The 22,147-nt window shown below is 45.5% G+C and overlaps 1 protein-coding gene and 1 long non-coding RNA gene across 3 annotated transcripts in view; one reads left to right on the top strand and one right to left on the bottom strand.

Annotated features, from left to right (window-relative positions):
- The window catches only part of LOC149867104 (uncharacterized), a 173,643-nt gene that overhangs the window by 89,042 nt on the left and 62,454 nt on the right, over positions 1-22,147 (top strand). The window lies entirely within an intron of this gene.
- CDK15 (cyclin dependent kinase 15) overlaps positions 16,175-22,147 on the bottom strand; it is a 79,240-nt gene continuing 73,267 nt past the window's right edge. Inside the window, exon 14 of the mRNA XM_090044762.1 lies at positions 16,175-18,324. Within this exon, the coding sequence (XP_089900888.1) occupies positions 18,215-18,324 (110 nt within the window). The 3' untranslated portion in view covers positions 16,175-18,214. The remainder of the gene's footprint in view (positions 18,325-22,147) is intronic.

Genomic DNA, 22,147 nt, shown 5'->3' with positions numbered 1-22,147 from the left:
AGGCATGCGGGCATAGGTGACCCTGCCCCGTCTTTAGCTCCCTGGACATGAGCTCCTCTGCTGCATCTTGCTGCACCAATGTCCCATGCCATGGGTTTTCCTGGCATTGCAGACTGTGTAGCACTGCTCTACTACACCCCCTGTGGCAGGGCAGGCAGTAGAAGCCAGAGGGAGAGGAGCCCAGAGTCAAGGTTGTCCCTAGGGTATGGCAAATCGGGGTGACTGCCCCAGACCCCAAACTTTGGGGGGCCCCGTGCTTTGACATCATGGCAAAGAAAGTTTTGGAGAAAGTCAGAAAGCTGGAGTTGGAGCCAGCTGTCGGTGTTTCACCCATGTGATGCCACACAAACTCCCTGCTCCAGAGCCCCCCACAGGGTGCAGGAGACACTGACCTGGCCCCTGGCAGGGGCTGGCAGTGCCCCATGGAATGGGCTGGTGGCAGGTGGATCTGAGAGCTGATGCAGAGGTGCTACCTAGCGTCCATCACGCAGCACAGCCTGGCCCAGAGCCCCTGTGAGGCTACTGAGCACCATGGCTCAGCTAGGCTTGGGGCACCCTGCTGCAAGAGCATCCTTGACCCAGCCTGGCCCACCCAACACAGCCCTCACCTCAGCTGCCCCACACTGCAGGTGGCCCCTCAAAGTGACTGCACCACTGGCAGCACCTTCAGTGCCAGCACCAGGGCCAGGGCTGCCACTTCTATCCTGTTCTGCAGCCTGTGCCACCCAGGTCTCCAGGCCCCATAGCCAGTGAGTACCAAGCCAGGAACTGCAGCCCTGCCCCTGCACTCCCAGTGGATTTCAGAATGTAGGCAGTGCAACACTGATCATGATCAGTGAGTTTTTAAAAATTTTGTGAACTTCTTTTTAATTTATATAGCCCAGCCCTGCCCAGAGTCTTCAGCTGTTGCTACAGCTGGAGTGATGGCAGGAGTGGTGGCCAGGTGGGAGTCTCGGGGCTACAAATAACCACGGGCTGCCAGTTGGATAGCCCTGTTTTAGTGCATTCAGTGGTACTGTGGATTTGTTTTCCCCAGCATGGGAATACATATAAGCAGTTTTCCAAGAATATAGGATTTATACACAAGTGTTGCACTTAAAGCACCTGGATATCAAGCATTAGAATAAAGTCCACAAATTTTACAAATGAAAATGTTATAATTAAAATAATTAATTCTAGCAAGACCTAGCTTCATAGAAAAGACTTCTACTGACTTTTCTGTGGGCCCTGGATTGAGAGCCTTATCGACCGTATATAATTTCTTGCATCCTACACGCTCCCTGACTAAGAGAGACACCTTGTTCTGGGCATGCAGAATGAAGAAAAAAAAAGATTTTCCCAGAGTCATGGCTTACCACAGAAGCAGAGCTTTAACCCTTTCACAGCTGCTGTCCAGTTGCTACTGCCAATTCAACAGTGGCTGTAAAAGGGTTAATATTGTGGCTAGGGAAAGACATTACATATGAACTGGTTTAAGTGATCAGAAACTGGTTTAAGCCTGTAACAGAACATAAGTTCAGTGCACATAAACCAGTTCCAAAATGGCTGAAACTGGTTTAAAATAAACCTGGTTAATGTAGTATCAGGCTTAACTGATTTGGGTCAAACTGGCTTATGCAATGTCTGTCCCAGACCCCTTTCTGGTTTAAGTTAAACCAGACTCCCCTGGCATGCTCTCTGTGCTGGGCTTTCTGTTTTAGACAGCAGAGCTGGCCCTGCCCCTCTGCTCCCTGGCCAGAGCTCTGGCAGAGACTGCAGGTACAGTAGGATCTTCCTGGCTTCCCCCTGCCCCATCCTCCTTGATGCTCAAGCAGGGATCCCCCCACACCCCTCCCCCACATCTCCCACAGCACTTACCTCAGCCCCATGGACCCTAGGAATGTGGTATACTAGCTAATGCTGAGAGGTGTCTGTGTCTCTAATTTCACTGGGACAGCCAAACAGAACAGGGCTTTTTGGGGCTAATCAACAGGCCAGCTGGTAATTCCTTCCTTGGAAAAAGGTTGTTTAAGAAGAGCTTGAACTAATGGAGAGAAACTTGTTTTGCTGATAGTGTGATAAACACTGTTATTAGCCCCCTGTTGGCTTGCTTGCCTGTCAGTTTGCTGCAGACAGTATAAAGAAGCAGGAAGGGAGATTGACAAGCTCTGTATCATCAACAGGTCCTACAGGGAGACACTGGGCGTCCCCAGGTCTTAACAGGCAATGCTCAGACTGCTGAGCTTATCCTACCTTGTCCGAGGGACCGGTTCCACACCGTCACCCATGATCACTTCTCCACTATTTGAGTGCATTGCACCATTGTGCCCTCCGGGGTCAATCAAACCACATCTCTGCTGAGGCCCCCGATAAAACCACTGGTGCGCGCTGGGCGTCGGTTGTTGCCGCAAGTCGTCGACCCCAGGAGGGATCCGGGCCAGGCGAAATGTTAGCCTCGAGTCCCACATTGGGCGCCAAAAACTGTTGCTGGCACAAGGTGCCCAAGGGAGGCAACAATTGGGTTCGTTGCCCGGTGTGCATTGCGCCAAATAAACACAGTGGGGGGAGAAGTAGACAGAGTTTATTTGAGCTCAAGTAAAAGGCCCAGGGAGACTGTATTGTTTCAAATCCTGTGCGCCTAGCCCTGCAACAGTGTATTTTTATACCCTGGTCAATTTTCTGCAGTGGTTTTCCACTAGTTGGCCCCCCTCTTCCTCCCCTTTCCCTCCTCCCTTCTCTCTCCGAGCGGTGCCCTTGTATTCCACAGATAACAGTTTTAGCTCACCTGTTTTCCAGAAGGACAGGAGATTACAGGCGCCAAAGAAAGGGTTACAAAGGTTGGGCAAGGGGGGGGCCCTGGCTCGCCTGGGCCCAGAGCAGAGGGGCTTCATTGACACTCGTGGTCTTCCATCCCTCTGAGTTACCTAGGGTTATGCCCAGTGACACCAACACCCCCCTTGCCTCAGAGTGCTATCAGGGGGATGGGGTCTGGCAACACTCCTGCCCCTTGAGCAGCGAGTGGGCAAAAGCCTAGGACTGGAGGCAAGATGGGGGTTTAAAACCTCACCCTAATCAGAGCATCCTGCTGGGGCTTGGCCATATCACCCCACCCTGCTCAGCATTGTGGAAAGGAAGGAAGGGGTGCTTTAGTACCCTTGGCTTCTAGCCTGAGCCACTGCAGGCATGTGCCTGAATTTCCTCAGTCCAGAGAGAATGTCTGTCTGGTTACAAACTGATTTAACCTACCCAGGTTAGACTACCTGCAAAGGTTGAATCAATTAAGGCTCAGGCTTTTTTAAAGTGTGTCCCTAGCCTGTAGCTCTGATCCTGAACGATGAACTCAGTTCTTGGCTGTTATAGCTGCCACCTATGCTTCCATTTCTCCACTCTGGTGTAAAAAAGAAAATGATCAGCATGCTTAAAACACACATCCCAGTTTTGGAGGGCTGATTTTGGGGAGGGAAAGGATGCATACAGTATGTGAGTAAATTGTTGCTTCACACAAATAGGATAGTTTCAATTGGATACTTTGAATTAAATCTCTCAAATTCTCACATAGTTAGTAGTTAGCAGCTGCAGGTTCAAGCCCTGTACCAGGATTTGGGATCCTATTTACTGCTGACATCAGCAGAGCAGCACTAGTCCTGCGTGTAGATCTGTTTATACTTTTTCACTGTTGATGAAAATTCTTTGGCCTCTGCCTCTCCCCAGTAGCTATCCAGGCGAGAGCTTCCTAATCCATGTGACTCTTGAAAAAGATTACTAGATGGGAATGACATGACCTGACAACACAGCTGGTTGTAATGCCCAAATCTGTGGATAAGATATTGCTGAAGATCCAGCTTCTATAATGTTTAGTGTCTGTGCTGGTAGTTTTATTGCTCTGGAAAGGGTCTGGGTGATCTCTGGTATAAAGCAACCTGTCCTTTTAATAGGCACTTCTATCAAATAATGGAATATGATTTATTAAGTCATTTAAATTGGTGATAACAAAGGTGACTCATTAATGGGATCAAATCCCAAGCAGGATAGTGCTGCTTATCATATTTGAAGTGCTTGCAGAACACTTGAGTCTGGGGCCACCAAGGGAGCAAGGTAGTCCTCTGTGGGACTCAAGGGGCATATCCAGATGAGCATGGTCATGTGGTATGTGGTGCTGGTGTTCTCCGCGTGGCAAGAGCACACTGCCAGAGCATGCACTGCACCAGGTTTTTTTAATGCAGGTTTTTCTTGACCCCTGGATATCCTGCAGCTGCCAGCCAGGCTCCGCACGGCAGAAGTGACTCTCCTGCAGCCAGGGAGGCCCCTGAACCCTAAATAAGGCTGCTGGGGCCAGCCCAGTGCTGGCCCCAGCCTCTCCTACCCCAGCCAGGGCAACCTGCCTCACACCAAAGTGCATGTGGCACAGGCGTTCCCTGGGGACAAGTAGCAGTGGCGCAAGGTGCACCACCGCTACTTGTCCTCAGGGAACCAAACATCCACACATCTGGACGTGCCCAAGGTGTCAGAATTTGACCCAAAAGGAAGAGTGCTGCATACAAGATATGCATTGAAGATCAGCAGGCCTCTTCTACAATATGCCACATATATTGCAAGCTGTATCATCAACACATGAGCCCAAACCGCTGTCACCTCCCGCCAAAGAGCAGAGTTCTTCAGTCCCAGGCTACTGGATTTGCCTATTTCAGAATCAGGGTACAAAGGCAACATTCAGATGTAGATCCAAGCTGAGATTCCCCAGTACCACACCTGGGAAGTGCCTGAATCCAGGACCGCAGCCCTCTAATTTATTAAAACTATGAATGAATGAGAATTGTTTTCCAGATCAATCCTACTAAAACTTCTTTGACTCATTAATACTTACTCTTGGCTATTCTCTTTTTTTCATCTTCCAGTTGTATACCAGTGTGACACAGGCTTGCAAGGGTCTTTTTCCCCCCTGGTTTTGTTTATTGTCTGTCTGTCCTCTGTCCCCCTAAAGGATTGTTCAGAGCTGAGGGGAGAGGGAGAAATCAACCTCTTGTCCTGCTTTGCACTTCACCATCTCTGCCTGCAGAGGTGGGGAAGGGTGTCAAGCAGTGTAAAAGAGAAAACTGTGAAAAGGGAGAAAATGGGGGGTGGGGTGAACAAAAATGAGAAACAAAACAGGACAGTGAGGCTGCTAGAGACAAACTTCAAGTTGCAGATTATTTCTCAGGGAGGGTCTAATTAGGAAGCCTCCTCTGGAACTGCAAAGCTGTCAGGCTGCCAAATGTCAGGGTGTTTATCAGAGATCAGGGGAGTCTTCTAAGGCAGTTACAGTTTGGTGCCATGATCTTCTGGCTTCTTTCCAACATTTGTGGCTAACACTCTGAGTTGTCACCTTTAGGGGGCTTTAAGACAAAGTAAGGACTTTATTTCCCACATAACCACAAGCAAGCCCTTCCTCATATCTGCCCCATGTGTGCCTGTTCAGTTTGGAGACAGTTAATCTAATCAGAGCTCTTTCACCCTGAGGTGCAGTTACACCTCATGCAGGCACAGGAAGATGCTCAATATCACTACTGCAGCCATAAGTCTGCTAATAAATAAGCATATGTATATATTTAATGACTGCTGACAAAGGCCCAGGTTCTTGTCTTGGTTATGTAAACCTGCAGTGTGTTAGCTTCACTGAAGTCAGTGACATTGGCTGTATCAGCATAAAACCCAAATGCAGGATATCACCCTCATTCAAGATAGCACTTCAGCATGTATTTAAAGTTAAGTGCATATTTAAGTGCTTTTCTGAATCAGCGCCTGCCTCTGAATTGGTATATTTCAATACCACCTGGAATGTACCATAAATTATTTTTGTATAAATGAGATTCAAATTTGATGCTCAGTCTTTTTTTTTTTTTAACAAACCCAAACTTCGCATAATGCGAAACAGTGATTCCTGAATGTGGACATTTATCAGTAGAAAAGACACAGTGTCATTCTGTCCTTTGAACATTACAATGTAGCCATCAAATGAAGATATTTGTTGGAGAGAATGCTAAGGTTTTGTATATAGCATATTTTTTCTCCCATCTACAGCCAAAATAGAAGTGATCAGTATGGTGCAGGTCATATAGCTGTCTTCTACAGGGGCATGGCTGAACCTTCTCAAAAATGAAAAATTGCTAATTCATAAGTTAGAATGCTTCTTAAATTTGAAGTCTGTGGAAACCTCTCTTATATAATTGTTCCTAAGCAAAGAGTTGCAATTGGCTTACTGAATAGTGAAATCAGGTTTGTTTTTTTCTGGCTCTCCTGTTTGCATCAAAAATGCTGTATACATCCCTGCATATGTACATTTGAACATTCATTTTTAAATTAAATGCATTATGCATACATCTCTATTTTTATGAGAATTTATATTTAAAAGATATTTGCCCAATTGAAAAAAGAGAGAATGTGTATATTATATTTAAGGTTATTCTCAGTTTGATTCCAAGCCAGTTATAAACCATATTACGGTATAATGGACCTGACTTTTGACCAGCCATATAAATGGGGTTATTTGCACACTATAATCCTTGGATGTCAACTTACATTGTTATACTGTTATGCTCAAAACTGCTATTGATTTGTGCAGATCTTCATTTCCCATAAGGTGTTTGAGAGCTTTCTTTTTAATTTTTTCTCTGACTTGTGAAAAGTGCACATATTGCTGCTGTGACATCATGCTTAAAAATATACCCAAGTAGTGCTGTGAGGTATGACTTTTGGGGGTTTTCTTTTTCCTTTTTAACTAGCAATAAGATTTGCCCCTACTTGAGGTCCTCATCAGCTAATAACTGAGTAGCTACCCTGCTTTTTGTGCCTCTTTCATTTTCCCCAGATGAAAGGCATTTTCTATTAAAACACATTGGCTTCAGCTAGCAGAAGGTCCCAGGTGTCTACCCTGAGGCTGAGCCACTGCTTTAAAAGTTTTATACACAATCCTTAAGTGATTTTTGAGCACAATAACAATAGTGAAATATCAAAAATCTCAGACTCTCATTATCAGAAGCACAGCATAAAAGGCATTTTTCAGTCTGCTTGCTATTCCCCATTCCCAAATCATCAGATGCTGTGACAGGGCTCCATCACTCCAAGGCTAACAGTCCCAACAAACAGAAAATTATTTCCAACTGGCAAACATGCTGTTTACTTTCCAGAAAAATTGCACTTTCCAATCTGACAGCTGATCAAGGGATCTCCCGCTGCTGTCAGCTTGAAGAAGTGTTTAAACACAGGGAAGGGAGTTTAAACATTTTCTCATTATCACAGAATAAAAAAAATTAAAATAAATAAATAAATAAAGGCATTGAGTCTTGCAGACCACCTGCTGTGAGAGTAATGAAGCTGTGTCACATGACCAGACTGTGAGGACTTTTATCTCTGCCCCCAATATCATTACTGAAGTGACACCTGTCACATGACCCTATGTCAGATCTTTTATCTGTATTCCCCAAATGCAGTTCTGGGTTGTATGTGCTTTTTTTGTAAAGAGCATTGCCCGCTTGTGCCATTGTAAATGCATGGAGTTTTGTGAGCACCCTCTGTTTTGTTTTTCTTGGAGATTTACAAATTGACCATAATAATTTGCTCTGGGCTGAGGCAAAACAGAATCTTGGCCTTGGAAAAGTGTTATTTGATTGACTTAAGGCTTTTTAAAAGCAAGTATTCATTAAAAAAAAACCTGCTGTTAAATTCTACATATGTGTGTGTTCTAAACTGAGGTTCCCTTTGAACTAAAAAAATCTTTAAAATATATATTTTTGGTGTGTCCTTTTTTTGTCTTTTTTTATTATCAGCCTGGAGTTATTCATGCCCACTGAGCAGGACCCTGCCCAACCTTGCCAACATACTTTATTTTTTTGGGAGGGGAAGGGGAGTAGGAGTGAGGTTATCCTTTTCAGTTCTCTGTTGACACTACCTTTTTAGGATGCCTCTGAATGCCCTTTACAAAAGAGGGTTTATACGATGCTCACCAGCAAATACATAACTTTTTACACTGGCCACCATACAATGATAATAATGTTTAGCTTGTCAATGATGGGAAGCATGTTCAAAGTGCTAATTATTAATTTGGAACAGAGACAAGCACCTGATAATCACTTCTGATGAAGGCTAGATTTGAACGGGAAACCTGGAGGTGAAAGATCCAGATTGCATTGTCATTCCCCAGAGTAGGTCCCCTTCCCAGGTGTAAAAGCCCTATTAGGACCATGCGGTCTGCTTTCCAGTTGTCTTTGTGCTGTTTTGTAGCAGAGGGGGTAGGGAGTTCCTTCCATGCTCCCTTCCCCACTGCCCTCCCCCTTCAGCTGAGTAGGACCTTGGCCCACAAACTGTGCATTCAGCCTGGATCTTAGGAAATCTGCTAGCAGCTGGAGCCTTTGGGATCCCCTCTGTACCACCTCCTTCCCAGTTTCCATGGCAACACCAGTTCAGGCCTTTTTTTCTTTTTCTTCTTCTTCTGCTCACAGTTGCCCCCTAAATCACTCCAGGGTGGGTTGGGGACAGTGACTTCACAAAGCTAAACATTTTTATATTAGTTCTGTCCCAGTTGTCATTAGCTTAGGAGGTACATCCCTATAGTGTTGGGAAGGGGATGGAAGTGATATGGTGGAGAGGAAATTCTCCATGCCAAAATCCCACCTACAAACTCTCTAGGGCAGAGGTTCTCAAACTGTGGTCCGTGGTGGTCCATGAGCTCCATTCAGGTGGGCCGCAGAAAGGCTGTGGAACAAGCGAGAATATCTGTACTTTAATATCTACTGATATTAAAATATGAGTTGTGGGCTTTGATTTGTAGAACAAAAAAAAGTTCATTAAGTGGTCTGCCAAGACCCTCAGCAATTTTCAAGTGGTCCACGAAAAAGAAAGTTTGAGAACCACTGCTCTAGGGCACTCACATTAGGCTTTCCTGATAGGATAAGAAGAGTGCTGATGACTAGTACATCCCTTTGCTAGGGTTGTCTTGGTTTTCCACCTTCACAGAGACAGAAGATGCAATTTAGCCCTCAGGCAATTTACTAGAAATGCCTTTTCTCATTGTGGGGTAGGGCAATGGAAAACAAAATAGATTTAGTTTGAAAATAGGTGGCTGTGCAAGTGCTAAAACTACTTTCCATAAGCATTTGTATGGTCTGTCTCCCTGTCTATGCATTACAAAGCCTTTACTTCAACGTCTTAGGTGCTTAGTAGCCCTCAGTTAGAAGGAGACTTCAGACTAATCAGTGTGAAGCTACATGATATGCCTCCTCTCATGTCCCTATACTTTGCGTAGTAATTGCCAGCGGGGCAAAGGAAATGTAAAGCAGTGCCTTTCTAATTGGGCAGCTGCATACATCTGTTTTGCAGTTGCAACTGACTACACAAGATGCATGATAATGGAGAGCTAGGTCCTATTGTCTGGATGGTCAGTAGTTTAGTTAGAAATGCATCATATTCATCTGAGAATATGCAGTGGCAGAGGTGGTATCTTTTACTAGACCAATTAAACAGTTGCAAAAAAAGTTTTTAATTGCAAGCTTTTGGGCTCACTCGCCCTTCCTCAGGCAAAGAAGAATACATAGATTGTAACACTTCTCCCAGGTAGAAATGAAACTTCATATTGCACAGGAGAATAACAAGATGTTTTAGGTTCCCTTGGGTGGAAAAGTTCATTTTATGTAAATTGGGCTCACATAAAAGTTTGAGCAGTCTGTTCATATTCATGCATATTCCTCTGTGCTCTTGCCTGTACTATATGCAGTTCTGCTAGCAAAACTGCATCTACTAGGGCTGTAAAAATATCGCATCCAGTAGTTGACATGGCTGTGCTGGCAAACCCCATCCTCCTGTGCATGTAGCTCGGAAAGCAGAAGGTGGCTTCTGCAAGCCAAGCTTCTGCTGTTCAGGGAACTGGCACAGCTCAGAAAATAGAAAAACTCTTGCTGGCAGAGCTGTGCCTACATGAAGGGAGCCCAGCTGCCTTTGTGCTGCTGCTGTAGTTAGTGGCAGCAGGCCCCACACTATAGACAGTGACTATCTGTTGGAAGTTATTTCCAGCTACTAGCTGACTACTAGGTGAGTGAGAGACTTCGTTGTTGATGATAATAACCAACCCTTACCCCAACCAGCATTAAAAACAGGAAATTACCAGAGAGGTGCATGTGCAAGTCCAATTTTATAAGGTCTGGTCTGAATTCTGTTTATACCACAGCTAAACTGTTGGAAATATGTGGACTAGGGACTGTCTCTACTGTCAGTTTTTATCATGACCTAGGGTGTGCTTGAACCCTGACCCACTTACCTTACATCTGAGGTTTCCCACTTTTTTCTTATTGCGTACTCCCTTCCAGATTTACCATCTGCCTGCGTACCCTTACCAGCATACATTTTACATTTTAACCCCTTAAATTATTATTATATTGAAAATTAAACCTGCTGTTACACAATTTTTCCCATGTACCCTCCAGGGGTACACATACCACAGTTTGGGAACCCCTGTCTTACATGCTTATATTCTTTTATCTCATGCCCCAGCATGCCTGGATGTTTGCTAGGAAAGAAGACCCAGGGCCTTACAGCATGCTGGGCCTTCCCAACACCCTTATCAGAGGTGGAATTGGTTTGTGACTGAGACTACTTTGCACCAACAGCAGTCCCAGGACCCCCTTATTGGAGGGCTGTCTCTGACCTTCCTCTGACTCCCTCCCCCTGTGCAAGCCTTGGCTGATGTAATAAAACCCTTGTGCATCAACTGATCCAACACCCTGCCTTTTCTCCTTCCCCAGACAAATTGCATCCATGGGAATTCTTTGTCAGCCATCTTTGCTCAGTCAAAGATGTCAACTGATAGGGCAGCTAGCTGTATCACACAATATCACAGAATAAAGCAGCATATGAAAGGGCAATCGCAACCGTGTGGAAAAAATGTTTGCATATGTCAGACCTTTTAGGCACTTGCTGCAGCTGAGATACACTGACCATGGAAGCAGTGTCATGAGAAAGCTAAGGAAATGAAGCAAACTTATACAACAACAAAAAATTAACAGTGCAAGGTCTGTTGCTGCCCTAGAAGCATGGCTTTGTTACAGGAAATTCAAGGAGGTAATGGGTGAAGCCCCCAGCACTGAACTTCTAGGCTAGGCACAGACATTCAAAAACCCTGAGCCTGAATTAATTCAATCTTTGCAGGTTAGTCTAAACTAGCTAGGCTGAACCAGTTTGTAACTGGACAGGCACTCTCTCTGGCCTGAGGATATTCAGGCGCATGCCTGCAGTGGCTCAGGCTAGAAGTACTAGAGCAGCCTTCTCTTCCCTTGTACAGTGCTGAGCTGAGGGGTGGCGGGGGAGGGGGAGGGGGAGGGGTCTATCTAGGCCCCTGGCAGGACATTCTTGAGTGATTAGGGAAGTCTGCCTGTACCACCCCAGGCTTTTCCGTGCCCACTGGTCAAGGGGCAGGAGTGTTGCCAGCCCCCAGCCCCCTGCTAGCACTCTGAGGCAAGGGGCGTGGGGGTGCAGTGAATGTATCTGTTGATGATATGGAGCTTTTCAATCTCCCTCCCTGCTTCTTTATGCTGTCTGCAGCAAACTGACAGGTGAGTAAGCCAGCAGGGGGCTCACAACAGCGTGTATCGCCCGACCAGCAAAACAGCAGCCTTTCTCCATTAGTTCAAACTTTTCTTAAACAGCTTACCAGCTGGCCTGTTGATTAGCTCCAAACAGCCTTAAGCAGTCACTGTTCTGTCTGCCTGGCCCAGTGATATTGCAGACACACATGCATCTGCATTAGCTATCATACCACATGCCAAGGGTCTGCAGGGCTGGGATCTGTGCTGTGGGAGATGAGAGGGAAGGGGGATTTCCTGCTTGAGCAGCGAGGGTGGGGTAGGCAGGGGGAAGTCAGGCAGACCCTGCCTTGCCTACAAGTCTCTGCTGAGTTCTAGTGAGGGAGAGGAGGGTAGGGGCCAGCCCTGTTGTGGAGCAGAGAGCCGTACCCAGCCCAGGGAGCATGCCAGGATGCTGGGGGAGTCTGGTTTATCTTAAACCAGCAAGGGGTCTGGGACAGACATTGCATAAACAGGTTTGAGCCAAATCAGTTAAGTTTGATACTACATTCAACCAGGTTTATCTCAGACTGATTTCAGCCATTTTCAAACTGGTTTATTTACACTGAACGTCTGTCCTGTTACAGGTTTAAACCAATTACTGATCATTTAAAGCCGTTTATGTGTAATGTCTGTCCCTAGCCCTAGTGACACAATCCATCTCTTCACCCAGTTTCAGTTCAGGACAGTTTGGTGGAGGAAGAGAAAGACTCACAGAACCTGCAATCCCTGCAAACAGGCACAACTGGGAATGTAAATGAGACCATTATATTGGAACGAAACAGGAACCTGTTCTCTGAATTATTCCTTGTGAAGACAGGCATCCAAGATCAGGAGCCCAAGCCAGGCAAGTACTTTCCCCCTGTGTAACCATGGGAGTCACTGAGGTATTTTTAACAGTTTTGACAGATGGTTTGTGATAAGAACATGAACTTCTGCAATGGGTGAACTGGCATGCCTCAGAAATGAGGGGTGGTAAGTGAGGTGATGGAATCTGCACACCATAACATCCCCCCTTGACCTTGCACTTACCTACGTGGACCCAGTGGATAGGGGCAGGACACAGTGCATGCACTTGCCATCCTATCACAGTGCCTCTAGAGTCAGATGACACTGTGGATGGGAAAACAGGGAGCCTACATGTGTCTTACAAAAATTAGTAAGGCCCAGCCCAACCCAGGATTTACCCCTTCATTCACTCCTTTTGTTCAAATTTTTCTTTCACATGCATTAGTGACTTCTCCCTGCTGTTGCTGCTGTGGCCTCAGTTTTTCTCTGCACCTGTTTCTACCCACCATTCAACTGCATGCACTTGGCCCCACCACAGCTCCGTGATTCCCAGCTCTGGGGTGAGTGCTCGTGAAGCGCGCCACCACCAGAATACTGCCAAAGCCCTTTGGATTCAAGGGCTGGATCCACTGGTTCCACGGGCTGGATTTGGCCTGAATGCCATATGTTGCTGAACAAGAGCACCAGTATTGAAGTACTTTTCCCCTAACTTTCAGAAGAGCCCCTCTAAGAAATGCTGTAGGAGTTTTGGTTGGGTGAGATCTCTCAGATACTCCCGCTAGCCTTTCCCCCACCAGGAGTACTTTTCCTATTCATAGTCTGTCAGCAGCTCAGAGATCAAGAAGATTAAAAGAGGCTTATAACTCATTCATACACCCATGCTCAGTGCAATAATTATACCAAAAACAATCTTTGTTTGGCTCTCCTTAATTCCTCGCCTCCCCCATGCTCATAAACACCTACACTTATTTTGGACATAAGAAGACCTCTCAATTCAGCTCTAGGCAACCAGCCCACAATATGCATTTCTAATGCTCCGCTGGTGTGGAACCAGTATACTGATAATCCTGTTAGTAATGGCAGAAGCTCCCTCTAGGAAATTATAACAAGTAGTCTTAAACAATTCCTTTTGTTGACAACTTTATCTAAGAAACCATCTTCCCTTGAGACTCCACTCAACTTTATAGACTAATCCCCTCCTTCCCTCAGGAGCTCCCTTTGTTGGAGGGGATGGTAGGCAAACCGCAGGAGTGACAGGTCTCTGTAAGCCTTGGATCAGTCTTGACAATCTTTCAATTGTCAGCTCCCATCTGTCCTGTTTGAACATCCATCTTCTGGTCCAGGGATCTCTCTATTAAGCGACACATGGTTGGATTTATTCTGAAGGTCCAGACTGCACTGTTATATCTTGGTTGGCAAGACAGTCTGTTCTTGGGGGGTAGGAAGCAATGTCAAAAACAAACAAAAAAGCCAAACAAAAGAGAAACCAGGATATCTATATCAGATCCTTTCTTTTCTCTGAAAGATGATTTTTTAAAAAGTGAACCTCCCTGGACCAGGTTCTTCCCTCAGTTATACCAGTGTGAATGGTCCTGTAGCTTCTCTGACTTCAGAGGAGCAATTCCAGAAGCAGGCTGGGATAACTGGCAGCAGAATCTGCCCCTATAACCACAGGACACTATCAGAGTAAGAACTGAGATTTCTTGATAAAATACATTTATAAATTAAAATTTAAAAAATGGATCATAATTCCAAATATTTCCCTTGGGTTATTACCTTTTAGTTATTTTGATTATTACAAATGAATGCTAACCTAACTATGGGCTAGGTAGCATAGCAGCACACAGTGCTAACAGGGCCCCTGCAATATCTATCCACATTCCAAAATACCAGTGTGAAGCCCCAGGGAGTCCCTAAACTCCCACTCAGAAAAGTAGATTGGAGGAAGTATAAAAAGGTGGAGATTCATGGAGCTTTGGCCTCGAACCAATATTTCCTTGGGCACAGATCTAGTAGAGCCGATTTCCTTTCTGGATCACTGGGAGAAAGGGAAGGTGATAGTGACAATTTGCTGCCCCTTATGGTGAGTTCACAGCAAAGCCACCATTCAGCCTTGTATGCTTAATATTTTACTTTTAATTATCTTTGCACTTACATCATATTGAGCAATGAAAGTAGGCTGGTCATTTATGTTGTTTGTCAAGTTAATTTTCTCATGTATCAGCACAATACTTATCTATTAGATGCCTAGTTAGTAGTGTTTAGATTCCTTTAAAAATGTTTTATCATTGTCATAAAGATGTTTCCATTATTTTAAAAAGTTACCACTGAAATCTTACAGCTTGTTGTTCCAAGAAAGTCTAAAAACCTAAGTATTGGATTCCATCGCTGGGGCTCAACATTTTTACAAGGAGGCCAAAAATTAATATCAGAAATGGGCCAAGGCTTAGAAAGGACTGCTGGAGTGTTGGGTGCTCAGTGGCATGTCAGTTCAGGCTCTGACCTGGGGCTTTACTTTCACATGGCTTCAGAGCTCCCAGGCTTAATGCTGCCGCTATCTGCACCCTCTACTTTCCCTGCCAGTGGCAGCATTCACCCCCTGGGCTCAGGAACCTTGTGAAAGCAGTGGCTCTGGCCAGAGTCCACACTGACATGCTGATGAGCTCGGAGAACTCGCTGCATGTGCAGAGCCCCATAGGTGGCAGGCCTGTTGCTCAGGCTTCATGGGCTACATACAGCCTGCAGGCCATGGGTTGAGCATCACTGGATTACATCTTTCAGATAGGGTGACCACCCGTCCTTAATTGGGCATGACAATCCCAAAATGGGAACATCACGTCCCAGTCCTGGGCTGCATGACTAAGGGACAGCATTCATCCCAGATTCGCAGTATCATGCAGGGATCTGTTTTCTGTTCACCACAGAAAAACGTGGGAAGTGGCAGGTTTCTCCTTGCAGGCTGGCAGAATTCCAGCCTACAAAGGGCTGGGGAGAGCAGGACGCAGGGGCCTCTATGTGCATGTGTATGGCCCTGGGAGTCCTGCACTGGTCGTGTCCCCACGGCAAGGTGCTTCATGCCCGCCTGATGGCAGGGGTGCAGCATCGTGCCCCTCGATATTGCTGGGCAGGCAGGGGGTGCCTTGCCATGGTGGTGCAGCTGGTATGAGGCTTCTAGGGGCGGCAGGACAGTAGGGTGGAGAGCCCTGAGCCTGCAGCAGGCAGCCTGTTCCCAGCTCCCATGGGCTCGGTTCAGCTCTGCTCCAGCCATGCTGCGTGGGCGGGGGCAGGTGGATATGTGTCCCTCCTTCCAATTTGGAAAAGGTGGTCACTCTACTTACATATTAACCTGTGGAAGAGGGTATGAGTTGACCTTTAAGTTTGTTAAATATGTAAGGCAAGTGAGGAAGAAAAAGGAACATCAACAAGAAATCTAGTCTGTATTTTCAAAATCCATTAAGAGTAGTTTAAGGTTCTATACACATCCCTGAATCACCCTGAGGGCCAGTCTCTGCTGATTTTTGTAGGGCTTGGTATTTAACAATGTTGGTGTGGTAGCCTTAGAGCAGGGGTGGGCAATTATTTTGGGTGGAGGGCTGCTTACTGAGTTTTGGCAAGCCATTGAGGTCCACATGACAGGCAGCCAGGGGCAGATAAATATTTATTTTCTAAATTTTGTAAGGGTCCTGTGGACCGGATAGAGTGGCCTGGCTGCATCTGGCCCGTGGGCTGCATTTTGCCCACACCTGCCTTAGTTATGTTGTAGCCATAATGGTCCAGGAATCATGCAAGAGGCTAGGATTGTTGTGGTGTGATATGTTTTATTGGACCAACAGCATAGTTGGGATGAAGTTAGACAAGCTTTCAAATGCATTAGACAGAAGCTTTAGCAGAAAAATGCATTGCATTGATTCTGCCAACACTAAAGCATGAGCATTATTTTACTCAACTGACTATGCCTACAGACTTCAGTGGAATTGAATGTTACATGTATTTATGGATCCAGGACCCCTCTGACTATGCCAAGAAACCTGTGAAACTGGCCAGACCAGTGGTGCCCAAGCTTTTCCCCCAGCCGGCTGGATAGGCAGTGCCTGGTCTACCTGTGAGCCAAATCCAGCTGGTGGTCTCAGTTTAGTACCCAGGTGGGCATGTTGAGGCCCCATCTAGCCATGCGGAGGTACAGGGTACAGCCTGGTCCCTATTTGGCCATGTGGGGGGAGGGGACGTGTCCCAGTCCTGACCAGCCCTGCAGGGGAGGGAAGGAGCCTGGTTGGGTCCCATGCTGGGGAGGGAGCATGGCCCCATTGGTGGGGGACAACAGGGTGTGACCTGGATGCATGGGGGGAAGGTGGTGTGGCCCAACCCCAATCTGGCCATGCAGGGGGGAGGGGGCATGGCCCACCTCTGACCTCCCATGCGGGGCGTGGGAATTTGGAAACAGTACTTCCACTGCTTCTCTACCACCAAATTTTATAACCTGTGGGGAGTTCTTGCAGGCCTGACGTTATGGCTCTGTGGGCTGCAGGGTGAGCATTCCTGGACTAGGCACAAACTGCTCTCAAATGCTAAATGTAAGCAAACTGGATAAAATGGATGTTTCTGTAGTTATTTCTGGGAAGCCCCATGATCTTTCAGCAACAGGTGTTACTTGTAACCCAAGCAAGTTAAAAAAAAAGGTTTTCATGTTGAAGCATCACTTTCTGTTAGCCATTTGCCTTTAAAACTGAAACAAGCAAATAAAAACAAGGATGTGTCAGCTTTAGCATTTTTACCTAGCACCATTCAGGCACTGGAGAATACATAGTGGGGCAGTTTCTGATGCTTATTTAAAACCAAAATAAATAGATCTACTGAAGTTATCCTGGTGTTATGCAGAAAGTAGAATCTGACATAAAGCATGCAAAACGGCAGTGTGTTACAAAAATATCAGTGGTAGCAGAGTCAAGTCAGTCCCGAGGCTTTGGGGCACCTTAGATGCTGTAATAACCTTAGCTGAGTTGCTTTGCATCACTGGTGATTCATCAGGCAGAGTGACCTGGTGGTGTCCACCTCCACTCCAGAAGAGAGTATAGTTGGGTATATGGAATACATCCCCTTATTGGCATTTTGAGAATTAAAGTGTAAAAGCTTGAATGACGAATTCCAGTCTTCAGATCTCTGGCTGGTTAGAGCAGATTAGTGCTGAGGACCACAGAATAGAAGCCATCCATTGGGAGAACATGGGCTCACAAACTCCAGTGTAGGGAATTCCCACCCTTGACAGAATGCATGTGCTGCCAAATCTAGGCATGCACCAAACCCAGACATATATTGGTAAATCTGCTCTGGGGGCACTTCTTGTGCCTACCCTCAAGCACAGGGGAGATAAGAGAACTTTGCTGCATTTCTGGGTGTGGTGCATGGGAGCCAGTGTAGATAGATGTAACAATTAAAATGTTTCAAATGCCTTTGAAATGTTTCAAAGGACAAGTTGCACAAACTCCCAGGAATACCTCTTGAAATGAGGTACTATTTTGGAGTGTTTCACTTTTGCTTACATCTGTCTGCACAGGGGAAGGAGGGAGAATGGGATGGACAATCCCAGGGCACTGCCAGATCCCCACTGAGACCCTTGCAACTGCTGCTGGGTCTCCCACCCCTGCCAGCCCCAGAGCTGGGCTTGCCTTCCTGGGACATCCTTGCTCACTCCTGAAGGGTTGGGGGGGAGAGCTCCTTGTTGTCAGCAGAGCCAGATACTTTTTGGAGCCATGTCAATCCATGTGGGAGGCAGGGTCTCCGAATGGCCCGGATTGATGAAGCTGCAGCTTAAAACTCTCTTCTTTTAGCTCCTCACCCAAAAGGAAGTTGATCATTCTGATATTTCACCAGAACTTGCTGGAACTGGCTTGGGGATGATGCTTCTGGTGAGGATCAAATAGGTCACAGATTTCTGGTTGCAGCCTCACTCCTGGGACTGTAAACAGTGATTGTGCTGTGAAGAAAAAGTGAACGAGAGATCCACAGAAAGAATATATTTCTCATCACTCCTGCTCAGTTGTGGCTACCCTTATTGCAGTTGGGAGTACAGAACACCATTGCAATTTACTGTGCTTCCAAAGCTCGGCTTGTGGGGAGGGAGACAAAGCGATTCAGCAACAGTAGTTGGGCCTTCAGTGAAGTTCTGATCTGCATAACGTTCCTCAAAGCCACTCTTCAGAGAAACACAGGTTTGTGTGCCAACAGAATTCATCTAGAAAAATCCTTTCGGCTGAATTGCTGTTTTTGCAGCTAAATCCCTGATCTCCATCAATTTGTGACTGTCCCTAGTTCCTGACTTAGAAAAATGTGCTACTTAAGTAGCAGGCACTCCAAATCAGTGGCTCCAAAGCTGTGGATTTTATATACTACTGGTGGTCTGCCATGGTTGTACAAGACTAGGACTTTATCTTGCCTTTGTACAGCATTTTCAAATACAAGTTGTATCATCTGGGTGCTTGGTGGTATAGATTAAATTTTGAGATTTGACAGTGCTCCATTATTCCCCAAAATTTGGGAACTGATGATCTAGAAAACAAAGTCTAGGATGCTGTATAAACATATTTCCCAAGGCCTTGCCTCTACAAGCACATCAACTGGTAAGTGGTCTCAGTACAGATTCTCCAAACAGAGTTAGATGAGTGTCAAGACGCTTTTTGAAGATCACCAAATGTTTGCAGGGTTAAGCCCTTTTAATTCAAGATTTATTTGGCCAATGGAAAGAGGAAGTTTTTTTTAACGCTAGACACCCATGTAACTTTTATTTGGGTTTTGGTAGCAGTGAGCTAGTAGTTACCCTTCCTTGGTTTACAGTGCCTTCACTTCTAAAGACTGAGTAAGGGAAATCTTATGTTATTGCTTTTCTAGGATCCTTGTTCACATCATCTGGCATTTGAAGTATCTTGGAAATGTGTTTCTCTCAGCTCACTTCCTTGTGCATTTTTGGAGGAGGAAGGAAAGAATGGAGGAGGGATTGTTTAATTCAGTCTTCCTTTTCCCTAAAAATCTCATCATGCCTGTTTTTTAATCCCCCCAAAAAGGAACAACAGCAAAAACATTATTTGGCAGAACAGGAGTGGGAATGTAACCCACTAATCAAAAGGATTCAAATAGATCCGTGTGCTGCCAAGCTCTCTCCTTCCCACCCAGTGGAGGGGGGAAAAAAAAAAGAAAAAGAAAAAAGAGATAGAGCGAAGGCACAGAGCTTCTCTCCTTCAGCAATCTCACAAATGCAAAACCTTCCACTCCAGTGACTCCTCATTAACTTTCTGAATCTGACAGTCTAATTATTGCAGCTGCTTCGCGCTTAGAATAAATAAATACTAAAGTGGGTGTTTAAAGAAATTGAGAAGGGAAATTCAGTCATCTAGACAGTCAATAGAGAGAGTTTATTTTAAATTTTTATATTCTTATGTATTTATATCATTTTGGGAAAGATAATGAGATAGTTGTCTTTCAGACTAATTGAGTTCCTAGGCTCAGAGCTGCTTGCTGTCACCCTCTCAAACTTAGCTTTAACTTTTGTGCTTAGAAATCTGATCACTCCATTTACTCTTTTCTGCTAATAACTGGGGAAGGCAGAAGTGCACCCAAGTGTGAAGAGTGACTAAATGGTATCACAGGTCTCGGTACCTTTCATGGCAAGCAAGACAACTCAATCTCTTTTTTGATTTGCCTTGAAGTGCTTTAAAGGGAAAGTGTGAGATAAAACTTAGTTTTGCAATTAAACAAAATAAACATAAATGCTCTGAATCTGTGGTGCCCACATTATTCAAGGGGATTAGAAGCACTCACCAGTCACAGATATGTAGCTCCCAGCACATTAACTGAGGGCCATTTTACAGTTCTTCTGGATTTCGATCTGTGTGACTGAGAGCAGCGTTTGGTTCATTGTCTATGACATTTTTTTTTTCCCAAAACTCTGATGGGCCAAACTCCACAGTTCTCGCTCAAGGGCTGCTCTCCTTGTGTTTAGAAAGTTTTCTGCTCTCCTTGTGTTTTGAAAGCACAGTGTCTGCTCCAGGCAAACACTTCTGGCACTTTTCAACCGCTTTAGCAGGGGTTATGTTCCTAGAAACCTGTACTTCCGGCATATGGGGCATGTCTGTGCTGCCCAAGAGCTGCAGCTTAAGGCCACAAAGTTAACCTGCAATTCTTAATGTCTTTATATAGGCAAATCTGCCATAAAAACCGGTGTCTGAAAGTCAAGCCACTTGAGGTCAGTGGGAGCTCTACTTGCATAAACAGTGAATGAGTGAGTAGGGATTTAAAAAACAATCCATCCATGACTTCACTCGAAGGACTGTTTTGGTTTGTGTATCACAATATACTAACTCACAAGTTACCCCGCTCCCTCCCGTAAGGCATAGTAAAAACAGGATGTGTTGGTCTAATGCATCCTTACTTATCCAAGTATAATTTTCAACATAGGATTTCTAATCTTGAGACCTGAGGATTCCCACATCAAGGACACAGAGGTGTGGATATACTTTTCAACTATGATTCAGAACCCAGTGAAAGCAGTAACATTCCTCAAAAGACTGTTTCAGACAATTACCTTCTCAAGGCTGCCTACTGTTCACACTGTGCTCCAGTATCATTTCCCACCAGTGCAGCCTCACCAGCGGCAGCAGTGGAAACTCTGGGCTAGGCAAGATGGTGGCACCTTATCCAATGCTGCCTAGGCCTTCTCTGTCCCAAGTTAGGAATTAGTTAAAAAGTCAGTGCCCTGTCAACCCCAGTGTTCCTTCCTTTCTGCCAAGCTGAAGCAACAATGAGAATTCTGGGAAGCTTAGGGAGGATCGGCATAGTGTAGATGCAGCCTATGTGCCAGAAGCTGGTTGGGAAGCATTCTCGTATGTCTTGAAAACAGTGGAATTCAATACAAACACTGGTTTTGAATTGATTGTTATATTCTCAAGCCATCAGTTCCCAAAGAGCAGACTTCCTCATTTGGCAAAGCAACAGCCCCATGTACCACTTACAGTCCTAAAATAGGTCATAAATTGGACTTGCTGGTGCACAGACAATATGCTGGGCTTTTGGCTAGGGTTCCATGTCACCCAAGCTGTGAAAAAACTCACTGCTCAGTTGGCCATTCAAGTCCTGTGGGGAGCCTGTACTTAGGCTCTTTCCTTCCTTAATCAATGCAGTCAGAAGCACTGCAGGCTTCTTGAGCAAAGCTGCTCTCTGGTTTTAAAGTGCTTGCTGTGGGAATGTACCGATGCCATCTCTCATGTTCTGCTGTCCACCTTCTAGGCAGAAAGACTGCTCTAAAACCTCTGAGGGCAGGACCAATCAAAAATAATTTAAAATTACCACTAAGAATAAGCAGCAGCAAACATTACTCTGCCTTAGGTTTGACAATGCGGAGGGGGCAACTTGGGGGCTACTTTGACAGGAAACCCGTGCAGTCTGAGATGAAAATTGAGGCAGGAGGCTCTCAGCCTCTTGTGCTTTTGGCTCAGTGAACTCCATTTTCTTGCATGAATTGTTCAGTTGTCAGCAAACATTGAGCCAGAACAGTGGAAGGATGCCCAAGGTTAGCATGGGGTTTAACTGGTACCGCTGTGGGATGGGGCTGGACCAGAGACAGCGAGAACTCCACTAGTTTGGCTGAGAGCAGGAAGGACCTGCAAAAGCTTGTCCTTTTAAAATAATAACTGCAGATGCTTCCTCTACCTGAAGAAGGGTGTTTGTACTTGAAAGCTTGCAAAGAAGAATTTTTCCAACTATTTTAATTGGTCTACTAAAAGATACCAGATTTACCCAAAGAAACG

This window comes from Crocodylus siamensis, chromosome 4, assembly GCF_052110815.1.
Source record: "Crocodylus siamensis isolate JL-2025a chromosome 4, ASM5211081v1, whole genome shotgun sequence".
NCBI lineage: Eukaryota > Metazoa > Chordata > Crocodylia > Crocodylidae > Crocodylus > Crocodylus siamensis.
The sequence above is the reverse complement of the archived record's forward strand: the minus strand, read 5'-3'. Positions and strand labels throughout refer to the sequence as shown.